Source organism: Scyliorhinus torazame, chromosome 3, assembly GCF_047496885.1.
Source record: "Scyliorhinus torazame isolate Kashiwa2021f chromosome 3, sScyTor2.1, whole genome shotgun sequence".
In the NCBI taxonomy this organism is placed as follows: Eukaryota; Metazoa; Chordata; class Chondrichthyes; order Carcharhiniformes; family Scyliorhinidae; genus Scyliorhinus; species Scyliorhinus torazame.
Window position 1 is genome coordinate 48,420,563 of NC_092709.1, and position 24,090 is coordinate 48,444,652.

General features: G+C 44.4%; 1 protein-coding gene across 6 annotated transcripts in view; it reads right to left on the reverse strand.

The window, feature by feature from the left end:
• inpp4b (inositol polyphosphate-4-phosphatase type II B) overlaps nt 1–24,090 on the reverse strand; it is a 1,315,761-nt gene that overhangs the window by 681,989 nt on the left and 609,682 nt on the right. For 5 of the 6 annotated variants that reach the window (XM_072495637.1, XM_072495635.1, XM_072495634.1 and 2 more), the window contains 2 exons: nt 11,558–11,770; nt 9,145–9,189 (listed from right to left, as the gene is read on the reverse strand). The exons of the other annotated variant lie outside the window; for it this stretch is intronic. In XM_072495637.1, the coding sequence (XP_072351738.1) occupies nt 9,145–9,189; nt 11,558–11,770 (258 nt within the window). The remainder of the gene's footprint in view (nt 1–9,144; nt 9,190–11,557; nt 11,771–24,090) is intronic. 6 annotated transcript variants of the gene reach the window in all.

Below are 24,090 nucleotides of genomic sequence, written 5' to 3' on the forward strand. Positions count from 1 at the left end.
GGAAGGGGGGGCGAAAGGGGGCGTTTTCAACAACCCCATAGCAGGGTATCATCACTTGGGGGTGTTGTGGGCTAATGCCCATATATGGGGGTTGGAAGCTCACTAAGAGATCAGGGCATCCTTTCAAACTGATGGCCCGATCTCAAAGTTCAACTCCCTAGTGAAGAAAAAAATTCCAAGTATGGGCTAAACCAGTGAGAAACTATCCAGAATGTGTCGTTAAATAGTGGTGGGGATCTCGCCGACAGAGTTGGCAGGAAACTCCCAACAAAACTCGCCACAAATGGCACAAAAACCTTTTCGGTAGATCGCGCCCAAAGTCATTTGACCAATTGGTGAAGTTGGTCAGGGAGCATTTCAACCTCAGACCCTCGATCATACTACAGTGATACAAGTTCAACTCGGCTGCCAGGTACCCAGGAGGGACCATCTCCGCCTTTGTTACCAGAGTCAGACAAATGGCAGAGCATTGCGAGTTTGGTGAAGGACTGGGCAATGTGCTATGTGCTCGTTTAGTATGTGGTATTAACAAGCTTCTGACTGAAACGGAGATTATCCTAGACAGGGCGATTGAGAACGCTCAGGCAACCGATTACGCTGAGAGGGGCTCATCGGAGCTTTAAAGCACGCAAGGGGGTGAGGTGAATGAGTTGTTGGGGAATATGGCTGGAAGCTGTGCAACCAGGTCTACAGGCACAGAGGAAATTCAGGCAGAATCCCTGGAACAGAATCGTAGCCAGTGGTCGGGAATAAAATTGGATCGTCATCCTGGAGTCAAGGTTACTGTTATTGGTGCAGTGGAAGATCACCCCCAGGAATCGTGCCACTGCAGGGAGTTTATTTGTTTTCGCTGAAATAGGAAGGGCTATATCCAGGCACATTGGCGTGCCCACTACAACATGCCAATTCAAAAAATAAAGCAGCAAACTGTAGCACCAGAGAACAAAGTGGGGAAGAATTCAGATTAAGAGCCTGAAACATGGAGATTAAACATGATGGGAGTGAGCAAAACCGCTCCAATTGTGATAGTTCTCACAGTAAATTGAAGATCACCAAAGGTGGAGGTCGACACCAGGGCATCGGCCGCTGTTGTGGGGGAGCAAACTTTTAAATATCTTCAAGATAGTGCTCAGTCTTTGGATTTGAGTCCAAAGATGTGCAGGTTAGGTGGATTGGCCGTGCTAAATTGCCCTTTAGTGTGCAGAAGGTTAGGTGACGTTACTGGGTTATAGGAACAGGGTTGGGGCCTGACCCTAGGTAGGGAGCTCTTTCAGAGGGTCTGTGCAGACTCGATGGGCCGAATGGCCTCCTCCTGCACTGTGGAGATTCTATGATTCTATTCTCTGATATACAGGAGAGATCGTAAAGAGTTTAGAAACAACAGTGATTCCAGTATCGTACCAGCAACAAGATGCCCAATTACCTATGCTAATTGTCGAGGGACATTGACCAAGTCTGATGGGGTGTGATTAGTTGCGCCAAATCAAGTTGACAAGAATTTTAAATCTCGGACAGCATCTTTCAGGAAGTATTGAACAGATACAAGCATGTGTTCCAGAATGAGTTGGGTCGAATAAATGGAGCAAAAGCCAAGATTTATGTCAACCCAGACTCAACACCCCAATTTTTAATTTTTTTTTAAAGGAGCAAGATGCCTTGCACCAAAAAATGGAAGCCAAATTTAAATGCCTGGATGAACTGGGAATTATCACAGCCATGCAGTTTTCGGAGTGGGCAGCCCCTATTGTTCCTGTATTACAGCAGGACAGCTCCGTTATGATATGCGGGACTACAAGCTTACAATCAACCAGGCAGCACAAACAGACAAATACCCAATTCCACAAATTAAAGATGGGGGGGGGGGCTCACAATCACCAAAATTGACTCATTCATGCTTACTTGCAACTGGAACTGGATGAAGATGCCCGAAAGTTTGCAACGATTAACACGCATAAAGACATGTTTCAATACACCAGATTAACTTTTGGTATCTCCTTGACCTATGCAATATTCCAGTGCAAGATGGAGAATCTTCTACAAGGCACTCCAAAGGTTGTGCTCTACATGGATGACGTCCTAACTCACATGAGGAGTCCCAAGCAAGTTTAGAAGAGGTGTTGAGAAGATTCAGAGATGCGGGAATCCGACTTAAAAGGGAAAAGTGGACTTTCCGAGCTTTGAGGTTACTTACCTAGGGTTCAAAGTGGACTCGGAGGGCCTGCAGCTACTTGAAGACAAGTTGAGAGCCATAAAAGAATTCCCGACATCTAAGAAAGTGGCAGAATGAAAGTCCATCTTAGGGATGGTAAACAATTATGGTTGTTTTATTTCCAACCTTGCAACGGCATTGGCGCCATTGCACATGCTCTTCATGCTTCAGTGTTGGCATTGGAAGGTACCACAGGAGCAAGTCTTACAACCTTTGAGCCTACTGGTTCATTTTGACCCGAGAAAGTCCAATGCATCGCCGTATGGGAAAGGGGCAGTTCTGTCCCATACAATGGCTGAGAGGGGCCAATTGCTTTTGCCTCAAAAACGCTTTCTGATGCTGAGTTTAAATATGCTCAAATTAAGAAAGAAGGCCTCACCGTAATCTACTGCATCAAGGAATTTCATCAGTATGTTTGCGGGCGGCGTTTCATGACAAAAACAGACTACAATCCCCTGCTGGGGATCCTTCCTGAAGATAAGCCAATACCACCAATCACCTCTGCCAAAATACAAGAGTAAGGCTTGCTGCTGATGGCCGATGACTACATCTTTCAGCATAGGCCAGGTGCACAGATTTTGAATGCTGATGCATTGAGTCAGCTTCCACTTCCGAAGAAACTTGCACCTCCATTGTTACCACAAGAAATCATCTTAGCCCTGAACATTTTGGATACCCTGCCAGTTTTAGCCAGCCACACAAAGAATTGGACACAGCAGTCCCAGTCCTGTCCAAGGTGAAACGCATGGTTTTAACTGTGTGGCACCACAGTAAATCTGACTAATTAAGACCGTACCTTGCTTGTTGTGAGGATGGAGTCACCCTTTGGGGCTCCCAAATGGTAGTGCCCAAGGGCCCTTGTTGCAAGAATTACATAGTGCCCATCCGGGCCATACAAGAATGAAATGCTCGCTTGTAGCTACCTTTGGTGGCCCGGCATAGATAAGAATGTTGAAAACAGTACGGCCCTTGTCAGACACAGCAGATACTGCCCTAACAGCAAACCTCCACCCTTGGGAGTGACCTGGATGCCCATGGTCAAGGGTACATGTGAACTTAGTTGGTCCTTTCATGATCAAGATGCTCCTCATTTTGATGGACGCCCATTCAAAGACCGGTTGGAGGTTCAAGAGATGGGAGCGGTGACCTTGGCAGCCATAGTAGAGGCCTTGCGGCAGATGTTTGCTATGCATGGTCTCCCTGAAGTAAATGCCGGACAATGGCACTCCCTTCACTGGTGAGAACTTTCAGAATTTTGTTAGAAGAAATGGCATTTGCCACACCAGAACAACCCCGTATTAACCTGCCTCAAGCGGGTTAGGGGAGAGACCTGTACAAACTTTCAAGGCAGTTATAAAGAAGCAGTCCAGTGGACCACTATGTCATCGGCCAGCCAACTTTCTGTTGTCTTACAATACAATATAAACCCCCCCCGCCCCCCAATTCTACTACAGATGTCACACCAGCAGAATTACTGATGGGGACTCAGTTGGACTTGGTCTTCCCAAATTTGGCGGGGAGGATGGAGGCAGCACAGGCCTTCCAAAGGAAACAACACACTTTACGAAAAGGGGACAGGTCTTTCCAAGTAGGTGACATGGTCTTTGTCAGAAACCTTGCCGCAGGTCCATTGTGATTACCAGGCAAAATCATGTCCAAGTCGGGCCCAGTTTCATATGTAGTGGACTTGGGCGGCAAGGCAGTTAGGAAACACTTAAACCACGTGAGAAGCCAGGGGATCACAATCTCAGAACAATTGGAGCCAGCAGCCAGCACCAGTGAACCTGTGGTGGGGCCAGAACAAAGGGGACCTAGAAGTCTCGAGGAGGCCCCATCATTGATCCAGGAATAGGCTACAAAGCAGGGAATGACCCTGCGGCGTTGGTTGACTCTCAGGACATTCTGTGAAGGGTGATGGCATTATTGCCTCCGGGTTAGAGGAGCCAGTTGGGGGATTAAGACGGTCCTAGAGACCCAGGAAATCTCCTGATAGATTAACACTCCGATGGCCTATTTGGACTCTCTTCCCTTTTGTTTCTTCAGCGTTATATTGTATGTAATTATTGTATAAAGCCTGTTTGTACATACATTAATTGAGGTACTAATTGGGGACGGAAGCTATGTTGTAGCATGGCCCCTTTAAGGGACTCGCCCTTGCAGTCCATTTGACTGGCTCGGGATTTGTTGTGCAAGAGTATGCAAACCTCAGCCAATAAGGTCCTGGGAGCAGAGCTCTAGTCCGAGTGAACCTGAGAGCCGGAGAGTTAACACCTATAATAGAAACTGTGCCTGTACACAAGTTACTCTTGTTGGTTGCCAATAAACGCTTTGTTCCTCATTACTACTGTCTATCTGGTATTGCCTCAAACCACTACATATTTAACATTAGAAGTATATTATTAAGCAGACGTGCATCTGAGTACTCTGAATTCAGTGCAGAAAACTGTACCAAAGAAAACTGAAGCTAAAAAAGTTTGTTAAAAAATTTCAAAAGTAGAAAAAGCAGTGTAGTTACAAACCTAGCTTTACAAATGACTTATTTAGTGCAGCGTGCATCAGATAGGATATGTAGAAACCTAATATGCGCCTGGGACAGCGGTAAACATCTGAGTGGAGCCAATTTATATGACAGCTGCAGACTTACTGACCATATTTTCCAATCAAAGGATGATTATGGCTTAAATTACCAGTGGCTGTCTTGATTACTCAAGCTTTCTGTAGCCAATATTAAAAGCAATAAAGTCATTAACTTCTTTTTTCCCCTGCACTTTAATTTGTATTTTGCTACCAGCCAAGAGAGTGTATGGACACATTTCTATTCCATTCACGAGCAAGTTTTCATCATAACAGCCAAGTTACAAATTTACAGCCATTTTTCATTTCTTTACGTTTCTTGGTAATTTGGGGAAACAGCACACAATTTACTCTTCATGATCAAAATGACTGGCATTTTAGCCATGTCCTATACACAATCTTTTCAGAGCCATTAAAAAATCTCGATGGGGATGAGGGCAGTAATTATACAAAAAGATTGATATTAACAACTGAAAATTGCATTCACCTTACCACCTACCTTCCTTTGCAACTGTAATTAAAATAGATTGAACTTGTTGAGGAGCCAAAGTCCCTTGCGTTCACCTCACTTTTTTTGTTATTAGTTATAGCGGTGATGCAATCTCTTTTCACAGCAGGACAACATTTTTCCATAGCTTGTCATCATGTCAACTCACAACAACTTTGTTAATTTTATATTCTTTTTTGGTGTCAACACAGGTGCTTTACTCTTGGAGATGTCAGGTGTGGGTGGCAAAGAGAAGCTGGAACAAAATGAAAGCTACTGGGAAGGTATGGGGAAATTTGTTGACAGCACATTTAAGTATCTTTATAATTTACATTTCTTTGAAAAGGTATCAAACACTGCATAAAAAGTAAGTTTGTCCTAAAGTATTAATTATGTTAAATAACAACAATGGATTGTCAGTGGCACTTTGAATGGCAATAGTAAAGAAAGGGCATGAAATAAGGAAAACAATTTGCTGTTGAGTTAAGGGCGGTATATTTGCAAAATGCAATATTCTCTTTAATTATCGTCTTCTGTCTCCATCAGGACATTTATTCTTATTAGGGGTGGCCATCACTGTGACTCACAGCAGATAAATGATGATTGGTATACCACAAGAGCACTGGAGCAACATCATCATGAATATTCAAATACTGTGCCTAATGGATGTAGTGATAATGGTGCAAATTTTTTTTAAAAATACTCTTGAAAGCAAAGGGTCACCAAGCACCACACTTAATAGCAGCCTGTGTTATTTGGTATCAGTTAAATGCCATGGAAGTCGCATTACTGTGCCTGACCTACAGAAATAACTGCATTATACTAATAAAATGAAAACACAGCAGCTGGCTGGTAGATTTTTAATAGACAGTGGATGTGATGGATTAAGAAGCAGCTAGATTAACAGAACTGGCTGCTTCCACCATAGCTGCAGCTATTTAATGGGTCTCTTTACAAGGCAAGGTGCAAGTCATCTTCTGCCGTGGCCCACTCTCATTTTCAAAACAATCCTTTGTAATCATACAATTAACTTCCTCTTAAAAGATTTTGTTAATAGACTCATTACAAGTAGGTTTCTGTGCGACAGCAGCACACTTCTGCCTTTAAACACGTTATAATTAACTGGAGTAGAATACTGAGCACAGGGGGGGTAAAGCGCAAGAGTCAGAAGCTAACCCCTGCATGCTTGAAACACTGGTTAATTATTTAGAATTTTAAAGGGCCGACAATTCCAGCTTTAGGTGACTGCTAGGATGTATGTATGCAAAGCCACCTTTAGCAATATGACAACGCAAATAATCCAGGTGCAGATCGGCACAAGACAATGCGCCATTGGTTGGTATGTTTGCGTTCATTTTCCACCTGGAAATTGTGAGCACTAGGGTGAATTTGTCCCCTACTTGGCAGACTATTAAAGCTATGAACACATAAGCTGTTCTGGGTCTCACTGATTTTAACGTTACATTCAGGAAATTCATCTTTTTTTAACCCATGCAACATGAGATTCTTTAATTAAACTTTGTGTGCACGTTATTTTAATTACTTTAAATTAGAAAGTCATATGCATATACTGAACAGAATTTTCAAAAATATGCATTTGCAACGTGCCTTTCATTTATCAACAACTTGAATTCACATGGTGCATTTAATGTAACAAAGCCAAAATATCCTAAGCTCTTCATAGAACATACAGTGCAGAAGGAGGCCATTCAGCCCATCGAGTCTGCAATGACCCACTTAAACCCTCACTTCCACCCTATCCCCGTAACCCAATAACCCCTCCTAACCTTTTTGGTCACAAAGGGCAATTTCTCATGGCCAATCCACCTAATCTGCATGCCTTTGGACTGAGAGAGGAAACCGGAGCACCCGGAGGAAACCCACGTAGATACGGGGAGAATATGCAGACTCCGCACAGACAGTGACCCAGCGGGGAATCGAACCTGGGACCCTGGCGCTGTGAACCCACAGTGCTATCCACTTGTGCTACCGTGCTGCCCACAAATTATTAGTTAACTCCTTCGCAGGAGCATTATCAAGCAAAGTTTGATGCAGAGCTACATAAGGAGATATTAAGGTGAGCATCCAAAATCTTAGCCAAAGAGGTAAATTTGCAAGGAGTGCATCCCGAGCCTCAGTAACGAAAGGCATGTTTACCAATGACTGGGCAATTAAAATCGGGGATGTGCAGGAGGCTAGACTTGGAGAAGCACAGATACCTCAAGGGGGCTGTAGGCTACAGGACATTACAGAAATAGATTGATGGTTCAGGATTTCAATGGCTGATAAGCTAAAGAAGGGGCAGAGCCGGAAAACATTAGGGAGGTGGAATGGATTGTCTTAGTGATGGGATGGTTAATGGTTGAAAATTGATCAGAGGACCAAACATGGCACCAAGGTTGAGAACGGTCTGGACCAGCTTCAGACAGTTGCGAGGAAAAGGGCCGGAGTCAGTGTGGCTGAAGAATGGAGTTTGTGACCGGCACCGAAAACGAAGATTTTAATCTTCCGAATATTTATTTGAAGGAACGTTCTGCTCATCCAGCACTGGGTCTCAGACAAACAGTCAAATAGAAACAATGGAGAATCAAGGGACGTGCTGCTGGGGTAGAAAGCTGGGTTTCAACAACATACACAGGTAAACCGATGCAAGGGGCGGCATGTAGAAGGGAATTAGGATGGAGCCAGGAAAATCCTTGGGGCACCAGAGGAAATGGCACCCATTATCATGTGAAAAGCATATCAAAGAGCTCAACACAATGTGTTATGTTCAAAAGTGTTATTAATGTACACAAGTACATCACTATTTATCTCAATACCTCAAGGAAGATGTACAGTAGCCCCAGAGGTCACAGGTGTTGACATCATTGGTTTAAGAACTATATAGCTTACAAATGCAAAGAACATTTTGCCTGATACTGCGTACAACTAGAACGGTCAAGTCTTACGTTGTGACATTTGCCAAGACATGTCAGGCAAAAGCAACATAAGGGGCTGGATTTTATGCGCCCTGCAAGTGGGTTTAAATGCAGCATGGCACCTAAAATCAAGCAAGTGCCTTCCAGTGCCTACCCATCCATCCCCGGCCTGTTTGAAATTTTACAGCGGCAGGGGAGACATGAGGTTGCCCTCCCACCTTTAGGCCTATTGAGGCCCTTAAATGGTCAAGCAACATCCATTTAAGAGTTTCATCCCACTCCTGCCAGCATTTTATCAGTGGCTGGGGGAATTCCATGCTATGTGGGAAGCCCAACAGTGTTAGTTGCAGTGTTAGGGACCTTTGTGGGTCCCTTGGCCCTATCAGTGCCCCACTGCCCCCCACCTCTGTCAAGGTTATCCACCACTTCAACCCTCTCCCTCGACTCTTAAACCTGCATATACCCTAACCCCTCATTGAGATCCCTGACCCAGGATTTACCTGGGCTCCTTGGCATGGTGGAGCTGCCTGTTTGACCAGCAGTGGTCACCAATCCCAGAGGGCACTGCTGGGCCCACAGAGTTGCAGGTCTTCTGATTGGCCGGCAGCTTTCAAAGATGAGACTTTCTCCCGAGAAAGGGTTGGTAGTTTCGCCTTAAAGCAATTAATGTTGTTTCTGGCATCACATTGCTGCCGGACAGCCATGTTGATTGTGGACGGGCTCCCATCTGACCTTTTAGTGGGAGGGCAGAGACTTCAGCACCCTCTAAAATCCAGCCCAGGCATGCCTAAATTGTATGCATTACTGATAATTATTGAAAATGCTTCAGGTTAATAATTCACCTTTGCAGGGAGCTTAATTGGGACATGTTATGAAAACCTCCAATAAAAATTGAAGACAGATTTGAACATATCACATACAATAGTATCTGTGCCTCAAGAAGTTTCTGAACTTACCAAGGCTGAACTCCAGTTTCGGTTCAAATGGAATTTTGCCAATACCTATGTGGATAAAGAGAACGTATTAACAAACTATTATCTTTCTCAACAATTAAGAAAACTTTCTGTATGCCACACCGGGTAAATGTATTCATCATGTTGTGAAACCCTTTCATCAATGTCTTGTTTCTTCCTATCTTTACTACCAAAACTGCAGTAAAACGACATTTCTTTTTAGAATTTCTGACAGGAAATCAATCAGGTGAAAAGCCTTTTATGACAAAATCAGAAAATCATTGTTTGTGCCTCACTTGCAAAAGTCTTCCTAACTTATATAGGTTTGTTTCCTCGCCACCACCTAATCTTGTTTCTTTAATGGGGAAAGAGGGAATACAGTCTAATAGCAGAATAAAACTAATTAAACAGCTAATCTCAATTTAACATAAAATTTATTTAATATTCTTTCATGTGTCACTCCAAATAATATATTTTGATTAAAAAAATACTAAAATAAGTAATGGAAAATGATGGTGCACTTTTAGAGCTGCAAACCTTCACTTTTATGGGTCTCACCAGAACACATGCTCTGTGCATGGTGATATATGGATACAACAATGAGTCCATTGTCTCTGTTCTCAGATCAGAGGCTGTTACTAAAGCAGAATCAGAGATGGCGATATAGGAGGTTCCTCTCTCCTGGCTAATGTTCATCCAGACGAATAGAGCAGACATGCCAACTCTCATGAAATTATCTTGAGAGTTGTGTATTGAGTCAAATTTAGCCTGTCTCACAATCTTGCGGACAGTGCAAAAAGCATTCGATTTGTAACAATCCTTTTGTGGATGCATCCCCAATCTGGGATTGCGTGCATAGCTCCATCGATTCACTCAGGCATATGTACTCTGGATGGCCAACTGCAGAGGAAATCCAAAGTCTGTCAAAGATTGTAGTTTTGTCCAGTTTGGAACCCGAGTAAAGCTGCCTCACAGAGGGACTCCCACCTTATACTATTGCCTGAAACTCTTACCAAAGCTCTAAATGATGCCACACAGATTCAGACTCACAGGGTGATGTGCCATTAGATAGGTGCTGCCTCTCACTCTGAGAGCTCAGTCCTCACCTCCCTCTCTCTGTTCAGCGGCTGCTAGTTTTGACTTCAGTAGCTTACCACAAGCAGCACCTTGCCACAACATGTTGTGATATTCAAATCACGGGGTCCTCTCTCCTCCCCATTTTTTTCCTTCACCCTTTAAATGGCCTAACTCACCAACAGCTGAATTATTTTTCATGCATTGTATCGGGGCTGCTTTTCCTATTCCCAATTTGTGTTTGCACTATAGGTATTCTTCCTATCCAAAATGTCTCAATGTTGTGCAATGCAATCACTTTATGTTGTCAGTGACTGGGGAGGGAGGAGTTAGCTCCTACCCAATGTATATACTTACAAAAAAAAAGTTGCAGGACCTTGGGGAAAGTTTAGGGAAGTGGAGCAAAGCCATCATCATACTCAAATAAAAGGTAGGATTTAAAAAATGTTTGTAAAGCATTTTCTGATCTAATAATAGAGGTTTCATAAAGTGCTCTGAACCAGTTAGAGAATAAATAAGCCACGAATGAGGTTATAAACCAACTATCAATCTACATTAGTTTATGCTTAAAAAATAATAGAAAGTCATGATTCTTATACCAAATTGCTTGATTTGGTTCATGATTTATGAGATGATGGGGTTGGCATGCCTGCTAGAGGAAGAAAGGTTACATCACTGTCACTTCGAAAACAAGAAATGATTTATTAGAATATGTGCTATCAGAAAAAGTTATATAGCTGCGACATAACACTCTCCAGAGTGAACCTGTAAACATTTTGGAACAAAATACCGCATAATATAAATCAACACAATGATAAAACTGAAGTGCACTTCAATAATACAGGGCTAAATGACCCTAGTACAGACTATCACAGTAACTTCATTGCAGTGTTAATGAAAGCCTGTTTGTGACAATAAAGATTATTTACATTTTTCAATGTTAGCATTCGGAATCAATGTGGGGGTTAATTGTTCTAAAATAAACAACTGATTAAAATGTTCTTTTTCAGCAATGTTTTCAAGGTGGTTTTGCTGAAATATGTTATGATCTTATAAAAAGTGTGCTACAGTCAACTACTGTCAGGGTGCAATGATGGAGAGCACTTTTACAATTCAACCTCTACATAAGACATTTTTTTTAAAACAAAAATAATTTTAGTTAAGTTGTATGATTTATTCTGTTTCATTCAATCAAATATAACCTTTATAAATAACTACAAGATTGTAATTTTCAATATAATTTTAATCAGATCATTAATGAAACCATAAATGTAGCCTTCAGGCCTTAAACTGGTTTAACTCATTTTTAATCACAAAGAATTTCATGCATTGTAAATCTTACTTATCAGTGGCGATGGCATCTCTGGCAGGGGGAGAATCTGATGGGTTCCATCTGGGCTGGTATCCGCTTTGATTTCCATGGTGAGTCGCTGGAGGTATGCAATTCTTCTTTGCAAACCTTCTGAATTTGCTTCTCGGAGTGCAGCAATCCAGTCTCCACAGTCTGACTTTGAGACGGCTTCAAGATAAATCCCTGGCTCTCCACTCTGAAATGCTGCACTCAGAAAATCATTTAACACCTTCAGTAATCACAATTTTCACGAAAAGTGACAGGATTGATGCAGTATACAGTTGTGCAGCATTAGCCATCCATCTTCCCTGCCATGTAGCATTTCAAACACACCTAATAAATACACCTCCGAAAGCTACCTCTGCTGTTTTTACATTCAGTGCACTTTCTCACAGTAGCACAGCCATTCCTAAAGCAATTAGTTCACTACAAAACTAGGTGGCAGAATTATCAAGAAAAAGGACTCTGCATCAGCAGCTTCTGTTCAGCTGGAATCAGTGGTGCCCAGTTTCTTAGCATCCAATACACTAGCAACAGTGCTATTCAGAATTCTGGCAGGAAGTCCACAGGGATTTACTAAGGTAAGTGTGTCCATCTTCTCAGCAATAAAGGATGGCCTTTACGCTCAGTGAACCTTCCGTTCTTACCAGACTGGAACTCGGATGTTTCTGATGGTAATATGGCATGACACAACTTTAATGAACAGCCAACAGGTTGTATAGGGAGGTTACAGACATTTTTGCAACCTCAGGAATTGACACAACAGGATATCTATCACACATGGTGACTGGTATGACAGCCATATAGTTCATGCAAATAGCTGCCTGCTTTCCTATGCTTTTGCATCCAAGTAAGCAAACTAAGGAATCTGCTATTTTTGTTTCAGAAGGTGCAAAAATAACCAAGAATTTGGCGTCTGGTTGCTCAGTCATTTTCAGGTGAGTACGAACATACACACATGCAAAAAGGTGTCAGCCATTTGGCCACTTGAACCTGCTGTGCCATTTGATAAGGTGATCTGGTTGTGGCCTGAATCCCACTTTCCTGCCTACTCCCGGTACCCTTTGACTCCCTTGTTAATCAAGAATCAACCTAACTGCCTTACAAATATTCAAATAGTCCAGCTTCCACCGCTGTCTGGGAAAGGGAATTTTATAGACTAATGACTCTCAGTGAGAGATTTTTCCTCAGCTCCATGTTAAATGGAAGAACTCTTACGTTTATATAGGAAGAGTATGCCATTCAGCCCCTCGAGCCTTTCGTGCCATTTACTGATATCATGGATGATCTTTGGCCCATATCCCTTAATATCTTTGCTGAACAAAAATATATCTCAGATTTAAAATTAACTATTCTAGCTTCAAAGGCTATTTGCGGGAGAGAGTTCCAAACCTCTTCCACCCTTTTAAACTGTGTCCCCGATAGATCCAGCCTCTCCCACAAGAGGAAACATCCTTTCAGCATCCACTCTGTCAAGACCCCTCAAGATCCTATTTGTTTCAATAAGATCACCTCTTCTAAACTCCAATGGATACAGGCCCCCCCCATGTCCAACATTTCCTCATAAAATAACCCCTTCACACCAGCAAATCAATACACCCACACCATCGTTCTAGAAATATGAATCATCAATGAACCAGAACCTAAACTTTCATGCCACAAGTTTATTGAGACATTTTACATGACCAGTCAAGATAGCACCTGCACTTAAATGCAGGTTGGAATTCTCCCATTTTGGGACTAAGCCCTGTGGCGGGGGTATGAACATGGAATGTTTCCTGTTTCAGAGGCTGGCAGAAAAGCACGGCAAACTTTCAGGTGCCGACCTCATTGATTATGCACCAGGTGTTCCGCCATTGCGTTCAGGTGCCATGTTGAAAAGAGGCACAACATCACTGACCCACAATTAGAGCGAGAAGGTAGACCTAGTGAAAATGAAGATGGATCTCTGGGAGCATATTGAGACCCGAGATGGACCTCCTGAGAATGAAGATGGATCGCCAGGAACATTCTGAGGCTGGAAGATTCACCTTCCCTCAAGGAGATCGAATTTGTAAGGTCCATCTGCAGGTGCTCTCCTGACCCAAGCCTGTTGCGGGTGGCCTCCATCCCGTACTTCAGAGGCAGCCCCAGGCATTGTTCAGGTGAGTCCTGACATCTGCACACCACACTGTGTTTCAGAATGTGCTTCACCCCGGCGAGCTTTCCCACCAGCTTTGCAAAGAATCTACAAGAGGTGGGTTGGGCTTTCATTGGCATCCCATCAATAGAATGCAAATTAGTTTCCACTGGCCTCCGGTGGGTTTTCCAACTCGCCATGGTGGGCTTTCGAAGAAGATCGTGCTGTAAATTCACACAAGCATAACATTTCTGGGCCTCACACTATATTCTCCCCCCAATTCCAATAGTTTCCAATCAGGCAAATTAGGATAAAATGATGCACAATGAGTTCACTAATTCATCTGTGACTCTCTTTATCTGGAATTAAAGTCTAATGAAAGCCATGAAACCATCGTCAATTCTTGTAAAACCACATCTGGTAACGTCCTTCTGGGAAGGAAATTTGTCATCCTTACCTAATCTGGATCACGTATCTTCAGACCCATGGCAACGTGGTTGACACATAATTGCCCTCTGAAATGGCCGCGGAAGCCACTCAATTGTATCTTATCACTCCAAAGAAAGGATCAAAACTGAATGTACCACCCGGCAATCTCAATCTTTCTTCCTTACTAACATCCGGGGGCTTGTGCCAACATTGGAAGCGCTGTCGCACACTAGTCAAGCAACAGCCTGACATAGTCATACTCATGGAAGCTTACCTTACAGGTAATGTCTCAGACACCACCATCACCATCCCAGGCTCTGTCTTGCCCCATCAGCAGAGCAGACCCAGCAGAGGTGGCAGTACAGTGGTATATAGTTGGGAGGGAGTTGTCCTGGGAGCGCTCAACATCGACTCTGGTCAATATGGTCTCATGGCATCAGGTAAAACATGGGCAAGGAAGCCTCCTGCTGATTACCATGTATTGCGGTCCCTCAGCTGATGAGCGAGTACTCTTCCATGTGGAACACCACTTGGAAGAAGCACAGAGGGTGGCAAGGGCGCAGAATGCATCATGGGTGGGGAATAGGAATGTCTATCATCAAGAGGAGCTTGATAGCACAACTGCAGACTGTGTTGGCCGAGTCCTAAAGGACAAATTGATAGACTGGGTCTACAGCAGGTGGGGAGGGAACCATACTTGACCACAACCTCACCAAACTGCCTCCTGCAGATTATCTGTCCATGACCGTTTTGGTAGGAGTGACCACCGCACAGTCCTTGTGGAGACAAGGTCCCATATTTACATTAAGCATCCTCCATCATGTTGTGTGGCACTACCACTGTGCTAAATGGGATATGATGCGGATCTACTCAGATGAGGAGGAGCGTAACAGACATCTACAGACGTTGAAAGATGCCCTCGTACAAACGGGATATGGCGCTCGACTCATCGATCGACAGTTCCAACGCGCCACAGCAAAAAACCGCACCAACCTCCTCAGAAGACAAACATGGGACACAACCGACAGAATACCCTTCGTCGTCAAGTACTTTCCCGGAGCGGAGAAACTACGACATCTTCTTCACAGCCTTCAACACGTCATCGATGAAGATGAACATCTTGCCAAGGTCATCCCCACACCCCCACTACTTGCCTTCAAATAACCGTGCAACCTCAAACAAACCATTGTTTGCAGCAAACTACCCAGTCTTCAGAACAGTGACCACAACACCACACAACCCTGCCATGGCAATCTCTGCAAGACGTGCCAGATCATCGAAATGGATACCACTATTACACGTGAGAACACCACCCACCAGATACGCGGTACATACTCGTGCGACTCGGCCAACATTGTCTACCTCATACTCTGCAGGAAAGGATGTCCCGAAGCGCGGTACATTGGCGAGACCATGCAGACGCTGCGACAACGAATGAACGGACATCGTGCGACAATCACCAGGCAGGAATGTTCCCTTCCAGTCGGGGAACACTTCAGCAGTCAAGGGCATTCAGCCTCTGATCTCCGCGTAAGCGTTCTCCAAGGCGGAGTTCTTCAGGACGCGCAACAACGCAGAATCGCCGAGCAGAAGCTTATAGCCAAGTTCCGCACACATGAGTGCGGCCTCAACCGGGACCTGGGATTCATGTCGCATTACGTTCATCCCCCACCATCTGGCCTGCGAAATCCTACCAACTGTCCTGGCTTGCCACAATTCACACCTCTTTAACCTGGGGTTACCCCATCTCTGGATCTGTAAAGATTTAATCACCTGCTAATGGTCGCATTCCAAGCATTGTCTGGCATCTTTGAATCTGTCTATATATATGTTTCTGGAACATACCTCTTCATTCACCTGAGGAAGGAGCAGCGCTCCGAAAGCTAGTGACATCGAAACAAACCTGTTGGACTTTAACCTGGTGTTGTAAAACTTCTTACTAAATGGGATAGGTTTCGAACAGACCTCGCAACTCAAGACTGGGCATTCATGAGGCACTGTGAGCCATCAGCAGCAGCAGAATTATATTCAACCACAATCTGTAACATCATGGCCCAGCAAATGCCCCTCTCTACATCAGCACCACGCCAGGGGATTAACCCGGGTTCAATGAAAAGTGCAGAAGGGTATGCCAGGAGCAGCACCAGGCATACTTAAAAATTAGATATCAACATGGTGAAGTTACAGCACAGGATGGCTTGCATATCAAACAGCAAAAGCAACATGCAATGACAGAGCTAAGCAATTCCATAATCAATCAGATCTAAGATCTACAGTCCTGCCAAATCTAGTCATGAATGGTAGTGAACAACCTAACAACTCTTTGCAGGAGAAGGCTCCACAAATAGCCCCATCCTCAATGATGGGGATTCCCAGCACATTCGTGCAAAAGATAAGACTGAAGCATTTGCAACAATCTTCAGCCAGAAGTGCCAAACAGATGATACATCTCACCTCCGGAGGCCCCCAGCATCACAAATGCCAGTCTTCAGGCAATTCAATTCACTTCACATTATATTAAAAAATGGCAAATGCACTGTATACCACAAAGGCCCGACAATATTCCGGTATTAGTACTGAAGACTTCTGCTCCAGAACCTTCCGCGCTCCTAGCCAAGCTTTTCTAGTACGGCTACAACACTCTCATCTACCCAGCAATGTGGAAAATTGCCCAGGTATATGCTGTATATAAAAGGCAGGACAAATCCAGCCTGGCCAATTACAATTGCATCAGTCTGCTCTGAATCTTTAGTAAAGCAATTAAAGGGGTCATCAACAGTGCTCTCAAGCGGCAATTGTTTCAAAATAACTTGCTCACTGATGTTCAGTTTGGGTTCCACCTGGGACACTCAGCTCCTGACCTCATTACAACCTTGGTTCAAATATGGAAAAAAGAACAAAGCTCCAGAGATGAGGTAAGGGTGACTTCCCTTGACATCGAGGCAACATTTAACCAAGCTGGCATCAAGGAGCCCTTGCAAAACTGGAGTCTATGGGAATCTTCAATGGTTGGAGGCATACCTAACACAAAAGAAGATGGTTGAAGTTGTTCGATGCTAATCATCTCAGATCCAGGACATCACTGCAGGAGTTCCTCAGGGTAGCGTCCTCAACCCAACCACCGTCAGCTGCTTCATCAATGACCTTCCTTCCATCACGAGGTTAGAAGTGGGTATGTTCGTTGATGATTGCACAATGTTCAGCACCATCATGGCATCTCAGATACTGAAGCAGTCCATCTCCAAATGCAGGAACACCTGGATAATATCCAGGCTTGGAATGACAAATAGTAAGTAACATTCACACCACACACAAGTGCCAGGCAATGTCCATTTCCAATAACAGAGAATCTAACCATTGCCCCTTGAAATTTAGTGGCATTAACATCACTGAAACACCAGTACCAACATCCCAGGGGTTACCATTGACCAGAAACTGAACTGGACTAGCCACATGCATACTGTGGTGACAAAAGCAGGTCAGAAGCTAGGTATTCTGCAGGGAGTAACTCACCTCCTGACCCTCCAAAGCCTGTCTACCATCTACAAGGCACAAGTCAGAAGAGAGATGGGAGACTCTCCACTTGCCTGGATGAGTGCAGCTCCAACAACACTCAAGAACCTTGACACCATCCAGGATAAGGCAGCCACTCGATTGGAACTCAATCCACAAATATTAGCTCTTTCCACCACTTACGCAAAGTGGCAACAGTATGTACAATCTACAAGATGCACTGCAGGAACTCACCAAGGCTTCTTAGACAGTACCTTCCAAATAACTGCTACCATCTAGAAGGACAATGACAGCAGACACATGGGAATACCACCACCTGGAGGTTGTCCTCCATGCCATTCAACCAGCATGATTTGGAAATGTATCGCCTTTCCATCACTGTTGCGGAGTCAAAATCCTGGGCTCCTTTCCCAACAGCAGTGTTGATAGACTGCAGTCATTCAAGAAGGCAACTCACCACCAGCATCTCAAGTGATGGGCAATAAATGCTGGCCTAGCCAGCGAAGCCCATCTGCCTTGAAGGAATAAAATAAAAAATAAAACCTCTTTGAGCAGAGAGGCAGGTGAGGCTTGTTAAATTGCTATTTCTAATTTACCTATATATTGTAATTCATTGAAATATCATTTAGAATGTCAAGAATGAATGGATTGCATTTTGCATTTGCATTTTTTGACGTGATTAAGATATCAATGTCAGAAAATGAACAATTTGAATTAGATGCTTATGAGGAGAGAATAAATTGAGAGATATGAAGAGAAAGTGGTTGCTAATTTTCGCTTCATGAAGCAACTCAACCTTATGGCTTTTCTGAACAATTTAGTAGCAAATTAAAGACAGCTTTGTGTTGTGGCAAAAATTTCCTTTTTTCAGAACCAGTGGAGATTGCCTAAAGCATGGACATAATGGACCTTGAAGAGCCAACAGAGGGTTTCTTACTATTAAACTAAAATCCCAAAGTTTCCAGTTTCTTCAATGATTTCAAGTCTCATATTCATTGATTTAGATGATGTTTAAATTTAGCTTCACCTGGATAAGAACTGGCTGAGGAATGGGTGCAGCATTTATTAATTCACAAGGATTAGGGCAAATATGACACTAGGGGTTGGATTTAAATGAGGGCAGCATGAAGGTGGACTCAGGAAACGCCCAACCCGGCAGATCTATCTCCTTTAAAAGAGTCCCCACCGACAATGTTTTCATTCCGGGGAGGTAGGGGTGGGATGGAATCGGGCAGATGACTAAGCTGCTAGGCAACATCGCCCACCTCCATTTATTGCAAAATTGCCCCAGTTTTAATGACTGTCACTCCCTCAGTCCCTCAAACCCGCAACCCACCCTCGCTCATCCCATACCCCGTCAAATCCCACCATGCCCCCAGGTTTCCTCAGTTCATACCCATTCATCCAGTGTTTACTTGAGGCAGATCTCGGGATTGTCAATAAAATACATCTTCAAACAATCTAATCTGATTGAAACACACTGTACCGAAAAACAACTCCTTAAAAAACCCATTCCAAAAAACCTAAATCCTCTCAAATTGTCAATCTCTTGTCCAAATAAACATCTATTTCACTAACCACATTAAAGACAGGTAATCCTTTAATATTTTCGAAGAACAGCCAATATGTCTATCCAGACCCCTGTTGAGATAAGGGGCGAGATTCTCCGACCCCCCGCCGGGTTGGAGAATCGCCGGGGGCTGGCGTGAATCGCACCCCTGCCGGTTGCCGAATTCTCTGGCACCAGATATTCGGCGGGGGCGGGAATCGCGCCGCACCGGTTGGCGGCCCCCCCCCCCCGCAATTCTCCGGCCCTAATGGGCCGAAGACCCGCTGCTAAATTGCCTGTCCGCCGGCGTAGATTAAACCACCTACCTTACCGGCGGGACACGACGGTGCGGGCGGGCTCCTGGGTCCTGGGGGGGGGGGCAATCTGGCCCCGGGGGGGTGCCCCCACGGTGGCCTGGCCCGCGATCGGGGCCCACCGATCCGCGGGCGGGCCTGTGCCGTGGGGGCACTCTTTTCCTTCCGCCTTCGCCACGGTCTCCACCATGGCAGAGGCAGAAGAGACTCCCTCCACTGCGCATGCACGGGAATGCCGTCAGTGGCCGCTAACACTCCCGCGCATGCGCTGCCCGGAGATGTCATTTCCGCACCAGCTGGCGGGGCACCAAAGGCCTTTTCCGCCAGCTGGCGGGGCGGAATTTCGTCCGGCGCCGACCTAGCCCCTTAAGGTTGGGGCTCAGCCCCCAAAGATGCGGAGCATTCCGCACCTTTGGGGCGGCACGATGCCCGACTGATTTGCGCCATTTTGGGTGCCAGTCGGCGGACATCGCGCCGATACCGGAGAATTTCGCCCAAGAAGTTTTTAGCCTGTTGAAATTTGGCAAAGCACTCAGAATGGGCTCGACTATAATAACAAACCATCAGAAACGTAAACAATGGAGTCTATTGAAATTCTCGGTGTCTTTTTTGTTCTGAGCTACACCAGATGCCCTGTCAATTAAAAAAGTCTAGTAGAAGGTGGCATTTTTTTAAACTTTAATTGAAAGCTTCAAAGTTTTACATTTTGAAAGGACTGAGCATTTAAACCACTTCAAACTTTTATACTAGAGATCCAAATGACTGCAGTAAAAACACATGTAATTTACAATACCGCATCTAACATCTGAAACTGAAAGAACATTTTTTTTAATACTACAAAGCCCCTCAATCAAAGAACTCCAGGATCAGGTGGCAATTTTTGTTTTAGTTCCCTACTGGGGTCTGAGGTTCCCCCGTGGCTTACGGTTCCTCTGAGAGGCCGTAAATGACTCCAACCTATTAAAGGGGCCTGACTCAACTAAAATTGAAAGAGGTTTAACCCACCCCTGCAATGGAACTGACAAGGGTGGGAGAACTGTGTGCAGGCAGACTAACCGCACCTTTACCTTGCCAGTGAAATTTGCCAGAAATAGGAATGGGGCAGGGCTCTTGGAATCAGGTCCCGGCCACCATTTTGAGAGGGCTCTCGTGAAAATCTGGGCCAAAGTGTCGCAGTGCAGTTCTTGAAGTTTTGTACTTCAGTTTTTAAAATCAATGCTTAAAGTGATTTCTAGAAAATGTATTTTGATCTCGTTGTTGTGATGGAATAGTAGATAAATTAAGATACTGTTAAGATATCTTAATATCAATTTATTTCAATTGTTATGATCCTGGACCAGATCACCAGGTTTTTGGTACGATCTGGTTAGCGACCAAGGGGACAAAGTTTGAGATCCCAGGTTCTTAGTAAGAGAATAAAGCCACAAGATGCTATGGTCTTGAACAAACAAAATAAACTTTACCATACACAGTCAGAAAAGTAACCAATTTACAATATCTATCTCATACTTTAACATTCAGAATCAATATGAGTTACATGTGAATTAAAAGGCAAATTGCAGTCAGACATCATGCTGCACAATAATGGCAGATGAAACCAATACAGATCCCACATATTTGTCAGTAACCCACCCAGCCGTAACCACTGCGAGTTACACAACCTGGTTAAAACTCTGTCTCCCTCAGGAGAGAGTCTAAACTTCTCATTTTCGAAGATCAAGACACTAAATTCCCTCAGAGCTGCTCCAACTTGGGTTGGATCAACAGCCGCTCACCTCCCATCCCATCACCATTTTCTCTCTTCATCCTAGAGATAAATGCCCAAGGGAAACTGGTTGTACTTCTATCATAGCAGAGAACCTGGCATTAGTCATGATCTGGACCTGAAAAGTTGGGCCCAGTCTTGAGCAGACCTTTTCTTTTCTGAAAAGCTCATGATGCATCAAAGCATTACATCAGCTCCCTTTTCTCAATTATTGACAATGAAAACGATTATTCCAAATTATTTTTTTCCATATGTGTTAGCAATGCGAGAAACACAACCATTTATGGCCCTGGCTATCCTGAGGTGGTGGTGAGGTCTCTCATGGTGATGTTGCTCCCACGATGATGCAAAGTTGGGAACCTTAGGATATTGACTCAGTATTGATGGAACAGAACAGCACATATCCATATCAGGATGGTGTGTGGTGCAGGGGGAATCTTTGAAGTGGTAACATTCCTGAGGTTTTGTTGCTCACGTCCTTTTTAGTGGTAGAGATTGAAAGGTGGTTCGGCGGTGTTGAAGTTTTGCTTGCTGATGTGTTGTGTAGAAAGAACATAGTACAGTCACAGTGGATACTAGTTTCAATGAGGGAGGTACTAATCGAGGGCTAAATAATAGCAAAATGTTCAGTGCTGTTGTAGCTGCATCCATCCAGACAAATGTTGAGTAGTCCAACACATTCATGGTTTGGTTTTGTAAAATCAGAAGATGAGCCACTCACCATAGGGTATTCACCATCACCCCTAGTGTTGTTACAGCTGATCCAGTTAAGCAGCTGGTTCATGGTCATCTCCAGTTGCTGACAGCGCGATTTGTTGAAGTGCGATTTGTTGAAGAGCAGGAGTTCTGCTCGGTCCTTTTCTTGTTGAGAGGTCACATGATGCAAGAGTTACCTGTCACTCATCAAACCAAGTCTGGACAACTTAAAATGATTCAGTAAACAAAATGAATTACAAATCCTTTCTGCCAGACCCATCTCATAAAGTCTTGGATATGAAATAATGAATTTGAGGTGTAAGTAATTTTAGGTGTAATAGAGACCAAATTCAACATGGGTTGCCTGGTTCATTGCATTTATTATCTTATGAAACTAGAGTAGAGTATTGCATCTACCTCCCAACTGTCTGGTATACTGTTAATTGCTCAAGTTTTATTTTCTGTTTTCAGTCTAACATACAGACTACCAACAATTTCACACACATAAATGACATCATATTCATCTCTGAAACAATCAGGAAACTACTGGGATTTATAAGGTTTCATAAAGGTAGGAAAAGCATTTTACAATCATATAACCTTTTCACCAACATGATACATGCTCCTTGAGGAACTGTAAAGTACTTAAATTACAAAGCCTGACGTCTGAAAAAACGTAGGCACAGATTTCTGAACTAACTTTGCTGCCAAGTCCCCTGACTGGAACTCGCTACCGGAGGAGGTGGTGGAAGCAGGGACGATAGTGACATTTAAGGGGCATCTTGACAAATACATGAATAGGATGGGAATAGAGGGATACGGACCCAGGAAGTGTAGAAGATTGTAGTTTAGTAGGGCAGCATGGTCGGCATGGGCTTGGAGGGCCGAAGGGCCTGTTCCTGTGCTGTACATTTCTTTGTTCTTTGTTTGTTCTTGACTTCATGAATCACAAGTCAGAAATGGAGGGAGGGATTTAATGGAGGTGATAGGGTCCCACCCACTGGTTGGAGGGCCAACAACAGCCCCATCGCCTCTTTTTGGGAAGGCCCACCACATTAAGTGCCATACAGGCATTTAACTGAGCAGCGGCGGGCCTTCCCCGGCATCAACGACCTGGGAAGGTGGTAACAGCTGCTAGTAGGGGAGCCACCTGAGACCCAGGATCACCAAAGGACCCAGGCCAAAGGTGAGTGATAGCAGGAAGGGGATCATGGGGGAGGAGGGAACATGGGGGGACGACATCAAGGGCAGAGGGGCGGCTTTGAGCAGGTGCAATTCTTCCTGCTGCTAGGTCTCCAGCACCAAATCAAGCACCGAGTGCCTTTGAACAAGATCCCCCCCCCCCCCCGCCCCCCCCCGCCCCCCCCCCCCCGCCCCGCCCCCTCCTGGAAGTCCACAAGCAACCCCTACAGGGTTTCTGTGAAAAGCCCGTAGTCGCCACATTCCGATGCCTGTTCGTGTATTCAGAGGGGGAATTCAGAATGTCCAAATTACCTAACAGCACATCTTTCGGGACCTGTGGGAAGAAACCGGAGCACCTGTAGGAAACCCACGCAGACACAGGGAGAACGTCCAGACTCCGCGCGGACAGTGACTCAAGCCAGGAATCGAAGTTGGGACCCTGACGCTGTGAAGCAACAGTGCTAACCACTGTGCTACCGTGCCGCCTTAGAGTGACTAAGATGAGAAGTGATAGTTTACCACATGCAATGTCCTTCGTGATGATACTTTCATATTATGGGAGGGAGGAAACTGGATTTGAGGGATTCAAACGTGGAATTGCTGGAAAGCTGGGTAGAGATTTGGGAGATGATAATATGTTCAAGAACTTTGGAAAAAAACTTAAGTTGGAGATGGCTGTTAGTTTACAAGGACAGAAGGCTTGGGGGTGGAACTTTTGGTGAAAGAGTTGATGCCTACCAATTTAAAGAGGGGGACTGTACCGAAGCCGGTGACAACATCAGCAAACAAGAGGACAAGGTAGGAAAGTAAGGTGGTCAAGTCTAAACAGTAGCTGTCCATCTCTTTGCTCCAATGGATTCACTCAGTACTTATATCAATTAGTACTCTTGGCTTCACTATCTCCACTAGCCTTAAGTTGAAAACTGTATATCTTCTCCATTGCTAACTTTGCTGCAA